This window comes from Narcine bancroftii, chromosome 2 (assembly GCF_036971445.1).
Source record: "Narcine bancroftii isolate sNarBan1 chromosome 2, sNarBan1.hap1, whole genome shotgun sequence".
NCBI classification, from domain to species: domain Eukaryota; kingdom Metazoa; phylum Chordata; class Chondrichthyes; order Torpediniformes; family Narcinidae; genus Narcine; species Narcine bancroftii.
In genome coordinates this window covers 99,491,292-99,509,773 of record NC_091470.1, presented here as the reverse complement: position 1 = coordinate 99,509,773, position 18,482 = coordinate 99,491,292, and the positions used below count along the sequence as shown (strand labels likewise).

At 39.2% G+C, this 18,482-nt stretch overlaps 1 protein-coding gene across 13 annotated transcripts in view; it reads right to left on the bottom strand.

Annotated features, from left to right (window-relative positions):
- Positions 1-18,482, bottom strand: part of LOC138753988 (2-oxoglutarate dehydrogenase complex component E1) — a 121,648-nt gene that overhangs the window by 16,350 nt on the left and 86,816 nt on the right. For all 13 annotated transcript variants that reach the window (XM_069917676.1, XM_069917669.1, XM_069917672.1 and 10 more), the window contains 4 exons: positions 14,371-14,473; positions 12,081-12,209; positions 11,398-11,548; positions 1,172-1,299 (listed from right to left, as the gene is read on the bottom strand). In XM_069917676.1, the coding sequence (XP_069773777.1) occupies positions 1,172-1,299; positions 11,398-11,548; positions 12,081-12,209; positions 14,371-14,473 (511 nt within the window). The remainder of the gene's footprint in view (positions 1-1,171; positions 1,300-11,397; positions 11,549-12,080; positions 12,210-14,370; positions 14,474-18,482) is intronic.

The following is an 18,482-nucleotide window of genomic DNA, read 5'->3' as shown; positions in this document are numbered from 1 at the left end:
TTAATTTAAAAAAAACTTAGACATACAGCCTGATAACAGGCCCTCTGGCCCACAAGCCGTACCGGCCAAATAAAGATATTCCCCGCTATCCGAAAGTAGAGTGTTTCTATGAAACGTTTCATAAGCCAAAACGATATAAAGTGAAGAAGCAATTACCATTAATTTATATGGGAAAAATTTTTGAGTGTTCCCAGACCCACTGCCCCGCGCTCTCCCAATAGCACACTATCAGTCCCCACACTGATCTCACTGCCCTGGCCTCCCCTAACAGCCACTAATCCCACTGCCCTGCACTCTCACAACATCCCGCTATCAGTCCTACACACTGATCCCACTCCCACGCATCCTGCTATCAGTCCCCACACTCTCACAACAGTCTGCTACTAGTCGCCAACTGATCCCACTGCCCTGTGCTCTCCCAACATCCCGCTATCAGTCCCCACCCTGATCCCACTGACACACACTCTCCTGACATCCCGCTATCAGTCCCCACACTGATCCCACTGCCCTGTGCTCTCCTGACATCCCGCTCTCAGTCCCCACACTGATCCCACTGACCCACACTTTCCCGACAGCCGGCTATCAGTCCCCACACTGATCCCACTGACCCACACTTTCCCGACAGCCCGCTATCAGTCCCCACACCGACCCCACTGCTCCACGCTCTCCCGACAGCCCGCTATCATTCCCCACACTGATGCCACTGGCCCACTCTCTCCCGACAGCCTGCTGAACGCTATTTTTGCTTTTCACCTTTAATCATAAAAGCAAAAATCCTCTTTGGATTTCTTTCGGTTAGCAAATAAAAGGTACTAATGTAGGTCTTTCATAAAAGCGAACTTTCAAAGAGGGAATGATACCTGTACCCCAATTAACCTACAACTCCTGTACGTTTTTGAAGGGTGGGAGGAAACTGGAGCACCCGGAGGAAACCCACGCGGTCATGGGTAGAAAGTACAAACTCTTTACAGATAGCACTGGATTTGAACCCTGGCCGCTGGCACTGTAATAGCATTGCACTAAACGCCATGCTAACTGTGCCGCTCACAAAATAAACATGCTGCTCTTAGTTATGGCCAGGACAGCACACAAAACAAAGATTTTCATTGCATTTTTGTACACGTGGCAATGAGCATTTCCATTCACAATTCAGACATGTAAAATTTCCTACCCAGCACCCCGTATTCAGAGAGCGAGCTGTTGCACACAGTATATGGAGCTTGGTTTGGCCAAAGATGGTTCATGGGAATACAGGTCTTTTTATCCACATTTTGGTCATGTAGCACATGATGTCGATGGCTGAGAGAGAGAGACAAACAGAGTAGTTCCATTAATATTGGAACTGGTATCTATACGACAACTCAACCGAAGAAACATTTCATTAAACAGTGTTCCAGACCACCAAGAATAGTTTACAGTACATCAACTGCTCCACCCATTCTCATTCACAATCACATTGCAGAGACTTCAAACCAACCATTCTCAATTTTTTGGCGATAGCCCCCTTCGGACTACTTCCCTGTGAAGTAATCAAGTTTAGTTGGTTTATTCCATACTTCTACCAACTTCATAAAAGACTTGATGAACCGTGGCCTCCCCTTAAATGTGCCGTGGCTCCCGTAGAGAATGGCTGTTTTAAACTGAATGTCTGCTTAAATAGCAGAAAGCACTATTCACAAGCTACGGTTCTAAATTCTGCATTTATTGCTTCACCCGAGCATGCACCTTCCAACCTCACTTCAGATCATTTGAAGTTAAAGGACAGCTTTTAAATGGTGCAAGCTGAGTATCAAGTCTGGGGTGAGGGAGAAACAGAGACAGGATAGAAAATAAATTTAAACTCCCACAAAATGTAATAGAATATTGCACAAGCTTCTATATGCATGCAAAAAGGGAAAATAGTAACAATGAATTTGTGTATCCTAGAAGGAGTATAAACTATAACGTATATTAATTGCCCAAAAATAAAAAAATCGAAGTGATAAGACCCCCATTCCTTATAGTCTTTTGTAAATGTGCTTTGTTTATACATGGTTGTTTTCCCTGCCATATGTATGAAGAAATAACCGAGTTTAATGAGTTAAAGAAGGATTTAGGAATGAAAATTCATAAGGCTTAAAAAAGTACAGAAATTTAGGTAAAATATTCATTTTAATTGAATACATCCAATAGATAATGGTGACCTTCCGATAATAATACTTTAATGTAATTAAGTAATACCAAAAAATTTTCTTTTAATAAATATTTATAACTTTTCAGATTTGTAATTCCTAAATATTGGAATTGGTCTTTCACAATTTTAAACAGAAGATTAGGGGTAATAGTTCACTCTTGAGCAACTTTAATTTATAGCACGAAAACTGGCTAAATTGGACAAGCAAAGTTCATGTATTTGGTATAGAAACCTCAGGATTTGAAATAAAGAGCAATAGATCATTTGTGTGAAGAGATACTTTATGTTAAATGCCACTTCTAATTATTCCTTTAAATTCTCTACACAGTTGGGAGAACTACAGCTAGAGGTTCCTGACATCCTTCCCCTATAAAGCCTAAACATTTTTGATTGTTGTGAATTAGAACGAATTAAAGCCATAGGACATGAATACAATAATTTAATCCATTTATGAAATCGGGACCAAAACGATATTTTCCCAAAATAGCAAATAAATATTCCCATTCCACCCAATCAATCATTTTCTCAGTATCTAATGTTGGGGTGGAGGGTAAATAAGAATAGCGATGTTTAATAAAACCATTTTGGTCAGAATCAATAATCATTGGTAGAATATTTTCTAATCTATGCACTAAAACTTTAGATAAAATCTTCATATCTACATTAAGTAATAAATAGGTCTACAAGATGCACATTCTGTTGATTTTTTCATTTTTAAAAAAATAAGAGATATACTAACCTCATTAAAAGATCTACTTTTATTATTTCATTTTGATAAATCAGAATCGTCCTTCTTGGGTAGAAATGGAACTGAAAAGTTGTCTAAAAAATCATCTATGTTGGCAATTTTAGGGTCCTTTTAACCTTTTCTTTTTCTAAATTGACAAATAATCTGATGATGAGAAATAGGTTGAGAATATGGGCTCAATTTAGAAAATGTTTTGGTTATAATAGTTTTTTTTTGGTAGTCCCATTATAAACAACCATCTTTTTCAGCCATCTGTGTTAGATGCAGATTTTAAAGAACGGTATAGATCAGGTATCAAAAGTTATAAGGATCTTTTTGTTTGAGATAACCTTGCCTCTTTTGAACCAATTGGCAGCTAAATTTAATCTTTTAATAGAATTTTTTTAGATATTTACAAGTTAGACATTTTGTTCAATCCAAGCTTTCTGATTTTCCTCAAATCTCAAATTTCAATTTATTCTTTAACTTACAGTTGTTCACAGTGGATTAATATCATGTATTTATAACAACATATTGGATTTGAGATCAGCCTCAATGGCTGGGATTATTAAAAAATGATCGGGAACATGATCGGAATATAACATTTTCAGATGAAGATTTGTAATCTACGCTTAGCTTGATTAATGATTTCTTATTTTGTGCAAGACATTGTGTATTACAATTTAAGTTGGTACACAGAAATACACATGTCCAAACTCAAATTATCTAATTTCCATGCAGATGTTGATCCACTATGTGAGAAATGTAAAAATTTTGAAACTTCATTGATTCAGGGAAAACTTTTTCCAAACTTTATCAACGATTTTTAAAATTAAAATAGAACCATATTCTTTAATTGCCTTGGGGTTTTTTTTCCTCATGAACCGGATATACCTCTGTCTGCAACGTAGGAGAAAGTTTTAGCTTTTATCATGTTGATAGCCAGACAAGCAATTTTAATGAAACGGAAAGATGACACTTTCACCTACTCATACACAGTTACATGATGTAATGTCCATTTAAGCTTGTAGAAAATTAGACACAACATTAAAGACAGAAAGTTTCACTTTGTAAAGATGTGGGGCCCATTCATAGAATATGATCATAATGGGAAGATTTAAGAAGTTTGGATGCTCCGGTGATTCTCTGCCTAGTTTCTGAAGGTTGCTAAATAATCCATATCTTTACATTATTTTCTACAAGGTAACCTTGATTAGAGGGAGGGGATAGATTACATTTAGTTTTAGGTTTTTTTTGTTTCCTTTTATTAGAGTAACTTGTTAAATATGTGTTTAAATATGGTTGTCGTAGATCGTATCATTAAATTAGATACAAATGACCCTTTGTTTAGACCAAGGGATTGACTTATTTTTTATCCAGAATATTTTTTAAAGAAACATTGTTAAATAAATATGGATAGGTTTTCGATATATAATTATATTATTCTGTGATTGTGTATATATGAACTGTTACTTGTGTAATTAGCAGACTTTGAATGTAAGATTTCTATGTTAAACTCAATCAAAATATTTTGAAAATAAATTATAATGTGGGACAACAGGCTGAACCATGAAACAAGCACATCGGCCTTTGCTAGAATTCATAATACAGTAAAATCCATGGTATCCAGCACCTATGGGGATTGGTAGATGCCGGATAAATGAATTTTCAGGTTGCTTGAGATTGTGTGTTGCGTCAATGGGCAAACGGTGAGGCATGCCAATTTTAAACTTCCATATTTTTATCTATTTATTTTGTGGGTTTTTTTGCCAGTTGCTTGAATTCTGATTAACAGGGGGTTCTACCATAAATGTAAACCAAGGGAACTATGGGCCAAATCACAACAAATTTAATTAATATTAAAATAGCAAAACTGTTAAAATATTAAAATGAGAAAGCCACAGATCCACTGAACTTGATCACCTTCATCTAGAGCTTTAGAAGCAGCATAATGGGTGTATAGTGATGACTACAGTCTTGGCTGATATGTCACACCATATTCCACAAAGGAGAGATAGAAAAAGCAGTGGATCAAAAAATCCATTTCTCAGGGCACAGCACTTTGCTTAACTATGTTATGATTTTGTTAGTCAGTATAGTTTTGGGAAAGCTCCCCACCATGACTACCAGCCCCCCCACATCTCCATCGGACACACAAAACTCAAAACGGTCAACCAGTTTACCTATCTCGGCTGCACCATTTCATCAGATGCAAGGATCGACAATGAGATAGACAACAGACTCGCCAAGGCAAATAGCGCCTTTGGAAGACTACACAAAAGAGTCTGGAAAAACAACCAACTGAAAAACCTCACAAAGATAAGCGTATACAGAGCCGTTGTCATACCCACACTCCTGTTCGGCTCCGAATCATGGGTCCTCTACCGGCACCACCTACAGCTCCTAGAACGCTTCCACCAGCGTTGTCTCCGCTCCATCCTCAACATCCATTGGAGCGCTTTCATCCCTAACGTCGAAGTACTCGAGATGGCAGAGGTCGACAGCATCGAGTCCACGCTGCTGAAGATCCAGCTGCGCTGGATGGGTCACGTCTCCAGAATGGAGGACCATCGCCTTCCCAAGATCGTGTTATATGGCGAGCTCTCCACTGGCCACCGTGACAGAGGTGCACCAAAGAAAAGGTACAAGGACTGCCTAAAGAAATCTCTTGGTGCCTGCCACATTGACCACCGCCAGTGGGCTGATAACGCCTCAAACCGTGCATCTTGGCGCCTCACAGTTTGGCGGGCAGCAACCTCCTTTGAAGAAGACCGCAGAGCCCATCTCACTGACAAAAGGCAAAGGAGGAAAAACCCAACACCCAACCCCAACCAACCAATTTTCCCCTGCAACCGCTGCAACCGTGTCTGCCTGTCCCGCATCGGACTTGTCAGCCACAAACGAGCCTGCAGCTGACGTGGACTTTTTACCCCCTCCATAAATCTTCGTCCACGAAGCCAAGCCAAAGAAAAATAGTTTTGGGAAAACTTGATATACTGAACAATTTCAATATTTTTTGAAAGGTGCACTTTACAGCATGAATAAGGGAGAAGCAGTGGCTGTGGTATAACCGGACTATCACAGAATGATACAGCACAGAAACTGGGCATTTCAGTCAACTTGTCCATGCTGACCATGATGCTCGTCCACATTAATCCCACGTGCCTACATAGGGCTGCATTCCTCTAGGCCTTTTCTAGCCAAATACCTTTCAAATGCTAATTGTTTCAGCTATACCTCCTCTGGCGGCTGAAATTTTGTATTCATACAAATTAAACCTTTATGGTTGGTGTAAACTCAGTGGAACTAAAAGCCTGATTGCATACTGTGTGGCTCCATAAACAGGCTTGGATTTGACCACTCTCCCTCCAATTGGCAAAAGTCCACTGGTATGATCTCAACAGTCTTCTTTACTCCCACTCCCTTAATCTTGTTCTGTCCTCCCATCAATGTCAAAGCAAGAGCAGGGGCAGGGGGCTCTCTTCAAACCCCTCAATTTCCAATTGCCCATAAGATTGAGAGGAAGCAGAAGCACGACTGATGCCAGAGATAATTGTCTTTTTCCCCCCACCAGAGTGGAAATGTCAAATAATAGAGAGCTTAGGTTTAAGGTGACGAATGGGGAGTGGTGGTGGAGGGAAGGAGGGAAGAGTTTAAAGGATATGTAAAGGGTAAAATTTTGTTTTCTTTTTTTTTTACAGAGTGATTGGGGCCTAGAACATAATAGCAATGGATGCAAATTTTAAAAATTCAGACATACATCCTTCTTTCTTATTTGGCTTGGCTTCGCAGACGAAGATTTATGGAGGGGTAATGTCCATCTCAGCTGCAGGCTTGTCTTTTGTCAGTGAGGTGGGCTCTGCGGTCTTCTTCAAAGGAGGTTGCTGCCCGCCGAACTGTGAGGCGCCAAGATTCACGGTTTGAGGCGAGATCAGCCCACTGGCGGGGGTCAATGGGGCAGGCACCAAGAGAATTCTTTAGGCAGTCCTTGTACCTCTTCTTTGGTGCACCTCTGTCTCGGTGGCCAGTGGAGAGCTCGCCATGTAATGCGATCTTGGGAAGGCAATGGTCCTCGATTCTGGAGTCGTGACCTACCCAGCGCAGTCGGATCTTCAGCAGCGTGGATTCAATGCTGTCGGCCTCTGCCATCTCGAGTACTTCGATGTTGGTGATGAAGTCGCTCCAATGAATGTTGAGGATGGAGCGGAGACAACGCTGGTGGAAGTGTTCTAGGAGCCGTAGATGATGCCGGTAGAGGACCCATGATTCGGAGATGAGCAGGAGTGTGGGTATGACTATGGCTCTGTATACACTAATAACCATATAACCACTTACAGCACAGAACAGGCCAGTTGAGCCCTACTAGTCCATGCCGTAACAAATCCCCACCCTCCTAGTCCCACTGACCAGCACCCGGTCCATACCCATCCAGTCCTCTCCTATCCATGTAATGATTCCGCCTCGACCACGTCTGTCGGAAGCTCATTCCACATCCCTACCACCCTTTGCGTAAAGAAATTTCCCCTCATGTTCCCCTTATAATTTTCCCTCTTCAATCTTAAACCATGCCCTCTAGTTTGAATCTCCCCCACTCTTAATTGAAAAAGCTTATCCACGTTTACTCTGTCTGTCCCTTTTAAAATCTTAAACACTTCTATCAAGTCCCCTCTCAATCTTCTACGCTCCAGAGAAAAAAGCCCCATTCTGCACAACCTTTCCCTGTAACTCAAACCTTGAAATCCTGTCAACATTCCCGTGAACCTTTTTGCACTCGCTCTATTTTGTTTATATCTTTCCTATAATTTGGTGACCAAAACTGTACACAGTAATCCAAATTCAGCTTCACCAATGCCTTGCACAATTTCATCATAACCTCCCTACTCTTGAATTCAATACTCTGATTTATGAAGGCCAACATTCCAAATGCCTTCTTCACCACACCATCTACCTGAGTATCAGCCTTGAGGGTACTATTTACCACAACTCCTAAATCCCTTTGTTGCTCTGCACATCTCAATTGTCTACCATTTAATGCATATGACCTATTTAGATTTGCCTTTCCAAAATGTAACACCTCACACTTATCTATATTAAATTCCATCAGCCATTTCTCAGCCCACACCTCCAGCCTTCCTAAATCACCTTTTAATCTACGGTAATCTTCCTCACTGTCCACAACACCATCAATCTTCGTATCATCCGCAAACTTGCTTATCCAATTCTCCACCCCTACTTCCAGATCGTTAATATATATAACAAACAATAAGAGGACCGATCCCTGAGGAACTCCACTAGTCACCGGCCTCCAATTGGACAAACAATTTTCTACCACTACTCTCTGACACCTCCCATCCAACCATTGCTGAATCCATTTCACTACCTCCTTATTTATACCTAATGCCTCCACCTTTTTTCCTAACCTCCTGTGGGGAACGTTGTCAAAAGCTTTACTAAAGTCTAAATAGACAACATCCACAGCTTTCCCTTCATCAACCTTTTTTGTAACCCCCTCAAAAAACTCAATCAGGTTTGTCAAGCATGATCTACCCCTGACAAAACCATGCTGATTACTCCCTAGCAATCCCAGTACCTCCAAATATTTGTAAATACCATCCCTCAGAACACTTTCCATCAACTTACCCACCACAGACGTCAAACTCACGGGCCTATAATTCCCAGGTTTACATTTAGACCCTTTCTTAAACATTCCCAGGTTTACATTTAGACCCTTTCTTAAACATTCCCAGGTTTACATTTAGACCCTTTCTTAAACATTCCCAGGTTTACATTTAGACCCTTTCTTAAACACTCCCAGGTTTACATTTAGACCCTTTCTTAAACATTCCCAGGTTTACATTTAGACCCTTTCTTAAACACTCCCAGGTTTACATTTAGACCCTTTTTTAAACATTCCCAGGTTTACATTTAGATCCTTTCTTTGTGAGGCTTTTCAGTTGGTTGTTTTTCCAGACTCTTTTGTGTAGTCTTTCAAAGGCGCTCTTTGCCTTGGCGAGTCTGTTGTCTATCTCGTTGTCGATCCTTGCATCCGATGAAATGGTGCAGCCGAGATAGGTAAACTGGTTGACCATTTTGAGTTTTGTGTGCCCGATGGAGATGTGGGGGGGCTGGTAGTCATGGTGGGGAGCTGGCTGATGGAGGACCTCAGTTTTCTTCAGGCTGACTTCCAGGCCAAACATTTTGGCACTTTCCGCAAAACAGGACGTCAAGTGCTAAAGAGCTGGCTCTGAATGGGCAACTAAAGTGGCATCGTCTGCAAAGAGTAGTTCACGGACGAGTTGCTCTTGTGTCTTGGTGTGAGCTTGCAGGCGCCTCCATGCAGCACAGTAATAGGCCCTTGTTGCCCACAATCCCATGCTGCCCAATTACACCCAATTGACCTTCAACCCTGGTACATTTTGAAAGGTGGGAGAAAACACGAACACCGGGAGGAAACCTACAGAGACATGGGGAGAGTGTACAAATTCATTCCCGACAGTGCTGGATTTGAACTGCTACGTCCTTATGAAGCATTTCAATGGACAAATTAACAGGTGCAGAATAGAGGGATGCAGACCAAGTGCAGGCAGATGGGATTAGTTAAATTGGCATATACATGGTGGACCAAAGGGCCTGTTCCTATACTGTACCATTGAATGATTGACTTCAGGAGGGCATCCATTAACACCATTCAATCATCGAGGCAGATGGAAGAGCTTGCTTGATCAAAGGAATAATTTTTTGAATAACTGGGGCATGTCATTAATGTGACACATTAACTCACTTTTTTTTGACAGTGAAAAATTGATGGCCCCAAGAATAACTGAACCAAATAGATCCCCAAATGTTCTTTAGTTAAATTGGCAACTTAAAAATAAAATAATGTTAACTTTGCTCATTTTTTTGGGCACTGTTACAAGTCAAATCAAATAGAGTTTTAAAATGAACCAAGACATTTCTGTATCAAAAACCTGTTTTGGAAAAGCTTGCAGAAAACGATTTCGATGAGATTTCAAGTTCAAGGAGATTTGGTAGGTCACCAAAGACTTTCGAAAACTTCGACAGGTATCATGTAGAACATTCTGGCCGGTTGTATCACTGTCTGGTATGGAGGTGCCAACGCTCAGGACAACTCCAGAGGGTGGTTAACTTGGCCTGCGGCATCATGGGCACCAGACGTCACTCCATCGAGGACACCTACAAGTGGCGGCGTCTTAAGAAAGCAGCCTCTATCCTCCCATTGGGGGGGGCATAAAAGGTTCAACCTGAAGATGAGGCTCAGCAGCACAAGGTCAGCTTCTCTCCCTCTGCCATCAGATTTCTGAATGAACAACGAACCACTTTGTCTCTTTCTTGCGCTGTTTTATTTATTTTGAAATGTGGTTTCTAGAAATGTGTGTACTGTGATGCTGCAGCAAAACAAAGAATTTTGGGGCCTGTTCATGACAATAAATACTAATTCTCGGATTCTCAATGGTGTGTGAGAACATAGCATATTTTGCTGAAACGGTACAGGTTACTGACTGCATAGTTCGATATGTAGTTGGCTCCCTCAAATGCTTTCTTCTCAGTGGAGGTGTTCACAATTTTTAATTAGACCACAATAGAACTGAATTGTTTAAAAAGAAAATGGTATTGCGTGTCTTGCCTGTCTAATGGGTTGTAACTGTACTGCACCTTGAATGAAGCACAAGCCAGCCAAGACTTCCCCACTGAGCAACAGGCAAACCTGCTGTCATGTCTCTTATAACTGGCGACATCCTTCTTTAAACAATTAAGAATTGCTGCCTTCCCCAAACACAAATGACATGTGGCCATTTTCAGAGCTCTGCTGACCAAATCTTCTCCCTACTAAGTTCATTTATTATCTGATTGTATGAGTACAACGTGACAAACAGCTTTCTTCGGTCCACAGTGCAAACACACATAAGACAAGTACAGTACAATGTTTAAAATAAATATTATTAATAAATAATAGCGCCACGGAGACTTTTAGCAATTCATCAGTCATTTAGCCGTCTCACTGTCCGTGGGAAGAAGCTGCTCCTCAGTCTGGTTGTTCTAGCTCTAATACTTCTATATCTCTTTCCCAACGGGAGTCGTTTGAAGATGCTGTGCACAGGATGGTAAGGGTCCTCACTGAGTTTACGAGCCCTCTAAATAATGATCCCAGTAAAGTTCCACACCTGCTGCAGCTTCTCCTCCCAATAACTGTCTGTATAGCTCAGGTCCAAATGGCAAAGATATGTACATGAAAATATTTTTGCGGAGGAGCTAGTGGAGTTGCTCAAGTGAACCGGTACGGACTTGAAGGGCCGACATGGCCTGTTTCCGTGCTGTAAACGGTTATATGATTATATATATATGATTACAAAAGGTAACAATTATTTAAGTATTTGATGCATCTTGAGGACAAAGTACTGTATGACACCAGTGATTGATTGTGCACGAAGAGATATGTAGCTTGAGGGACTGACATAAAAGTCTCTTTGAGCATTACCTGAAGGTTCCCCTTTCCACATCCTGTCCACTCAAGCGGATATGTATACCTTCGTTAAGCAAGGATCCAAAGGCCATGTATTCTGCTAAGGCCCAGTCCACCGTGCGATTCTTCACCATCTCTCCACGGCCCTTCAGGATGCGAGTTAAACCTTCAACAGAATGAAAAATCTGCAGTACAGGAATTTTAAATGGCAGAGAAAATGTTGGTGATTGTCATACTAAATTGCTCATTAGGAATGAAGGGGAGAGAAAATGAACACTTAAAGTAGGCGTCCAAAAAACTGGTTAACAGGTGGAGATGGTAATTTCTCTTGATGTTTAAATATTGGGGTCTGATGCAAGCCAAATTAAAATGTTGATGCCTCATGGGGAAAATGAATGGCTCGAGTCTGCTCTGCTCTGTTATTTTCAGAGTCAGATGGATTCTCCCTGATGTGTTTTTCTTCCTCAGTGCTGTTAGTTTTCCCTCCTCCCTCATTAGTTATCACTAATTATGAATATGGTGATGGGATAAGAGATCAAAGAATACATCATTAAATGGAAAGGCAAGGTGAGAAATGATGGGACTCAAATTTATTTTCTCTCGCTAGTAGCTGCAAAATGTCCTCGTGGCCCAAACAATGGCTGATGTTGCTGGGTGAACAAGTTGGACCGGAGTCTGCAGTAATTTATCAGATCTACCTCCGTGAATTGTGAAGTCTTCCACTGGCACAGAGCTGGCCACTTTTCCAATGTGATTCAACATTTCCTCACTGAGGCCAGTAGAAGGGCAGGTCATGCTTTTAGGCTGTCCGTCGAGAGTGAAAAAGCCTACAGGAAGAATGAAGACAAAATGAATAAACTCTTTTTAAAAATAAAGCACAGTTTTCTTCTCATCACATTTACATACTGACTATTCCCAGCCACTGCTGTGATCGGTCGGATCTCCCATACATTGTTTGATCTTTGGAAAAATGATTCTTTATCTATCATCAGGTACTGAAATATCACTGACGTTGCAAGATATTTTGACTTATCAACTGCATGTTACACATTGGGAACATGAACCAGGGATGTGAATGAACCCAATGAGTGTTAAATGTACAGGATAGCTGTGAAACAGTCACCCAGCATGTGAATCAGTGTTCTTCAGTGTTATACATGGGGTGGAGGGGGGAATTAATATCAGTGAAGGGTCACTGTGTGAATTAGTTCCATTGAGTGTCTGACAGGCAGGAGCCAAGAATCAGAGCCACTGAGTGCTCAAATTACACAGGGATGCAAATCAATACTGGTGAGAGTGTACACACGGTAAAAGTCCTAAAGTCAGGAGTGCTCAGGGATTGGATAGTCCCGGAATTTGGGGCCGTACTTTTAAAATTCAAATATAAGGAGATTAAAGAGATGAATAGGTACATTTGAAAGTTTATTAACTAAACAAGTTTGCATTTAAAATGCAAAGTACAAAAAAAATTATTTATTCATTCATTTTCACTACTTCTGTGCACCTGCGGCGCTTACACGTGCATGCACACAAAAGCCTACTAAATTTGCTAAGTGTGAGAGTTTTCAAGATTCTTGGGTGGTCTGGATTTCTGGACATCCACTGTAATACACAGAAGGTTTGAATTAATGCCAGCAAGAGTGTTATACACATACTCCTGACAATCTACCAGCAATTGTTATATGCAGGGGACATGCATCAATCACAGCGGAGCATACATCCGTGAACATGAGGGTATTAAAAACAGGGTTCAAGTTAAACACTGGGGGCATGAATTCTCTACCAGGGAACGAGTGCCACATCCAACAAAAAACACAACAGATCAGCACTAGTATGTTACACACTGGGGAGGTGAAACAACAGTGATGTGTTAAACAAAAATGATAAGAGTCATTCCCAGTGGATGAGTGTGTGACGCACAGAACCTTGCTATGGTGCCAGTGAACATTTCCTACAGGAGGCATGAATCAGTGCCATCGAGGGAGTTTGCCATACACTTAATGACATATCAGGGAACATGCTTGGCACAACTTGGGAATACGATGCTCAAAAGCCCTTAGTGGTTTCAGAAAGGAACCGTGGTACATCTGGGAATTGGTCTGTAAAGAGTTTGTTCTCTCACTAACTGAAGTCCGATCCAATACAGTAATCATCAGCTTTCCATAAGAAACAATCTGCATTCTATGCTTTCTTCAACACCAAGCAAGCTTCCTCCAAATCAAGTTAGGTCCAAAGACAGAAAAATGAAAAATAATCATCTCTGCTTGTAAGTAAGAACCAGCTATGACCAGAGAACATGCAATGGCTCCTGAGGTAGGAACTGGAGCCAGAACAGTGTGGCCACAGAGGCTGTTTTCATTGGGACTGGGACCAACTCACAGAGAGGTTGATAGGGCCAGATTCCCACTCACCTGCTGAGGTCCAAGTTGCTCCTGGAATACTAGGAAGCCACTGGGAATGAATCTATTTTGTCTGTTACTTTAACATTCTAGGAATTCATTTTGACCACCGTCATGATTTATCTTTGTTCTTTTGCATTTACCATCCAGATTTCTGTGAATTTTAAAATCCAAAATGGCATAGAGTGGCAACATTTTGTGTGATACAATAAAACCCCTGGAATCTGGCACCTACGGGGATTGGTAGATGCCAGATAAGTGTATTTTCTGGTTGCTTAAGATTGTGTGGATTGGCGAGCAAAAGGCAAGGTGGGGGGTGGGGGGTGGGAGGGGAACCACTTTTAAACTTGCACACTTTTTACCCATTTATTTCCCTTGATTTTCTTGCCAGTTGCTTGAATTCTGGTCACCAAGGGTTTTACTGTACTAAGATTTCACTACATCTTGGTACATGAGATAACTCAACCAACTCTGGCTGAATAGAGCAGATGGTTCAAAACTTGATCCTGGCTTGGATCTTTATTTTGTATATTTTCCAAATTAAATCAAAGAGCTTTGAAGGCTTGTCTTTCCCCACTCAAATACATACCAGGCCATGGGGAGTCTAGCCAATGTTTAATGTGCATGATTTTCTCATCTTTGGATCGAGTATATGCTTCTTCACAAATCTTATCGTATTTGGCCATTTCCTCCTAAAGCAAAAGAAAAATACATTCAGAAGGAGCTATGGAACACAACATCATAGAGAGTAAGCCCTTTGGCCTTTCTAGTCTGTGCTGAACCATTATTCTGCTAGTCTCACTGACCTGTACCCACTCTATATCTCTCTAATCCATGTACCTGTCCAAATTCTTCATAAGTGTGAAAATTGAGCCCGCATTCACCACTTCATCTGGCAGCTCGTTCCACATTCCCACCACTCTCTGTGTTTTTTTTAAATTTTTTATTTTTCACACAATAAAGCATATTGATCAAGATACATACATTTTCCTTTTCAAATATATACAGTGTCGTTTTCTCCCCCCCCCTCCCTCTTCCCATCCCACCCTCCCTACCTCCCTCCCATTCATTTAAAGTTCAGAATCTAAGATACATTAAACCCGTCAAATAATGTTGTCACTCAATAAAAATAAACAAGAAATTCCACTGAGTCAATTCTTTTCATTCCCTTCTCCTTCTGTCATTTTAGGTGGTAGATGTCCCCGGTAGGTTTTCTCTATTGTGTTTCATGTATGGCTCCCATATTTGTTCAAATATTGTAATATTATTTCTTAAATTATATGTTATTTTTTCTAATGGAATACATTTATTCATTTCTATATACCATTGTTGTATTCTCAAGTTATCTTCTAATTTCCAGGCTGACATAATACATTTTTTTGCTATGGCTAGGGCTATCCTAACAAAACTTTTTTGTGCACCATCCAAATCAAGTCCAAATTCTTTGTTTTTTATGTTACTTAGGAGGAAGATCTCTGGGTTTTTTGGTATATTGCTTTTTGTGATTTTATTTAATATCTGGTTTAGATCTTCCCAAAATTTTTTCACTTTCTCACATGTCCAGATTGCATGAATTGTTGTTCCCATTTCCTTTTTACAGCGAAAACATCTGTCAGATACTGTTGGGTCCCATTTATTTAACTTTTGAGGTGTAATATATAGCCTGTGTTTTCCAGTTATATTGTATCATACATAACCTCGTATTTATTGTATTTCTCATAGTTCCTGAGCATAACTTCTCCCATGTTTCCTTCTTTATCTTTATGTTTAGATCTTGTTCCCATTTTTGTTTAGTTTTACCATTTGTTTCCTCATTCTCCTTTTCTTGTAGTTTAATATACATGTTTGTTATAAATTTTTTGATTATCATTGTGTCTGTAATCACATATTCAAAATTACTTCCCTCTGGTAACCTCAGACTGCTTCCCAATTTGTCCTTCAAGTAGGATTTCAGTTGGTAGTATGCCAACACTGTATCGTGAGTTATATTATATTTATCCTTCATTTGTTCAAAGGATAATAATTTATTTCCTGAAAAGCAATTTTCTATTCTTTTGATCCCTTTTTTTTCCCATTCTCTAAAGGAAAGGTTATCTATTGTAAAAGGGATTATCTGATTTTGCGTCAGTATTAGTTTTGGTAGTTGGTAATTTGTTTTATTCCTTTCTACATGAATCTTCTTCCAAATATTGAGCAGATGATGTAATACTGGAGAATTCCTACGTTGTACCAATTTTTCATCCCATTTACATAATATATGTTCGGGTATCTTCTCCCCTATTTTATCTAGTTCTAATCTAGTCCAATCTGGCTTTTCCCTTGTTTGATAAAAATCTGATAGGTATCTTAATTGTGCGGCTCTATAATAATTTTTAAAGTTTGGCAGTTGTAAGCCTCCTTGTTTATACCATTCTGTTAATTTATCTAGTGCTATCCTCGGTTTCCCCCCCTTTCCATAAAAATTTCCTTATTATTTTCTTTAACTCCTTGAATAATTTCTCCGTCAAGTGTATTGGCAATGCCTCAAATAGGTATTGTATCCTTGGGAAAATGTTCATTTTAATACAGTTTATCCTTCCTATTAGTGTTAGTGGTAAGTCTTTCCAATGCTCTAAGTCGTCCTGTAATTTTTTTCATTAGTGGATAATAATTGAGTTTATATAGATGGCCGAGGTTTTTATTTATTTGTATACCTAGGTATCGTATTGCTTGCATTTGCCATCTGAATGGTGATTCTTTCTTAAATTTTGAGAAATCTGCATTATTCATTGGCATTGCTTCACTTTTATTTGCATTAATCTTGTATCCCGACACTTCTCCATATTCCTTCAATTTCTTATGTAATTCTTTTATTGATATTTCTGGTTCTGTTAAGTATACTATAACGTCATCTGCAAATAAACTGATTTTATATTCCTTGTCTTTTATTTTTATCCCTTTTATTTTATTTTCTGTTCTTATCAGTTCTGCTAGTGGTTCTATGGCTAACGCGAACAATAAGGGCGATAGTGGGCATCCCTGCCTTGTTGATCTGCTTAAGTTAAATTGTTTTGATATATATCCATTTACTGTCACTTTCGCCAATGGCCCCTTATATAATGCTTTAATCCAATTAATTTATTTCTCTGGTAAACTGAATTTTTGTAGGACTTTGAATAAATAATTCCATTCCACTCTGTCAAAGGCCTTCTCTGTGTCTATAGCAACCGCTACTGTTGGAGCTTTATTTCCTTCTACTGCATGAATTAAGTTAATAAATTTACAAATATTGTCTGTTGTTCGTCTTTTTTTAATAAATCCAGTTTGGTCTAGATTTACTATTTTTGGTAAATTGTCGGTTAATCTGTTTGCTAATAGTTTAGCTATTATCTTATAATCTGTGTTAAGTAAAGATATTGGTCTATATGACGCTGGTGCGAGTGGATCTTTCCCTGACTTTGGTATTACTGTAATTATTGCTGTTTTGCATGAATCTGGTAAGCTTTGTGTTTTATCAATCTGGTTGATTATTTCCAGGAGGGGAGGAATTAATAAATCTTTAAATGTTTTATAGAATTCTATTGAGAATCCATCCTCTCCTGGTGTTTTATTATTCTGTAGTTTTTTTATTATCTCTGTATTTCTACTATTTCAAATGGTTCTGTTAATTTATTTTGTTCTTCTATTTGTAATTTCGGTAGTTCAATTTTATTTAAAAATTCATCTATTTTGTCTTCTTTCCCTTCGTTTTCAGTTTGGTATAATTGTTCGTAGAATTCTCTGAAGTTTTCATTAATCTCCGTTGGATTATATGTGATTTGTTTGTCTTTTTTCCTTTTTTTTTGCTTTTATTTATTACTGAATATGTATTTATTTATTTTCTGTATTGCACAGTCAGTTTGTTTACATTTCTCTCTTTTGAATAAGCATTTTTTTTAAAATATTTTTTATTTTTCACACCATAAATCACATTAGCCATGATATACACTATTTCTTTTTCACACATATACAGTGACTTTTTCTCCCCCCCCCCCTTTCCTCCCAAACCACCCCCCCACCCCCCCCTCTCATCCATTTTAGGTATACAATCTAGGTTGCATTAAGCCAGTCAGACAATGTTGTCATTCAACAAAATTACACCAGAAATTCTACTGAGTCCATTCTTTTCTTTCCTTCTCCTTCCATCAACTTAGGTAATGTTTGTCCCCGGTAGGTTTTCGCTATTGTATTTAATGTAAGGCTCCTATACTTGTTCGAATATTTCAATATTATTTCTTAACCAATATGTTATTTTTTCTAATGGAATACATTTATTCATTTAAATTTGGTAGTTTCTTCCTTTTAATTTGGTTATGTATTCCATTAATATTTAAAGACATATAGTTCAGCGTAGTGTTTGTTTTTTTTCCTTGATGCCAATACCATTCTCTTAGTTTGTTCTGTCTTAAGCTGCCATGCTAGAATTTTGTGCGTTTTTTCTCCTAGTTCATAATATTTCTGTTTTGTCTTCATTATGTTCTTCTCCACCTTATATGTTTTTAGTGTTTCATATTTTATTTTTTTATCTGCCAATTCTCTTCTTTTAGTTGTGTCTTCCTTCATTGCTAATTCTTTTTCTATATTTGCTATTTCCCTTTCCAACTGCTCTGTTTCCTGATTGTAGTCCTTCTTCATCTTGGTTACATAACTTATTATTTGCCCTCTGATGAACGCTTTCATTGC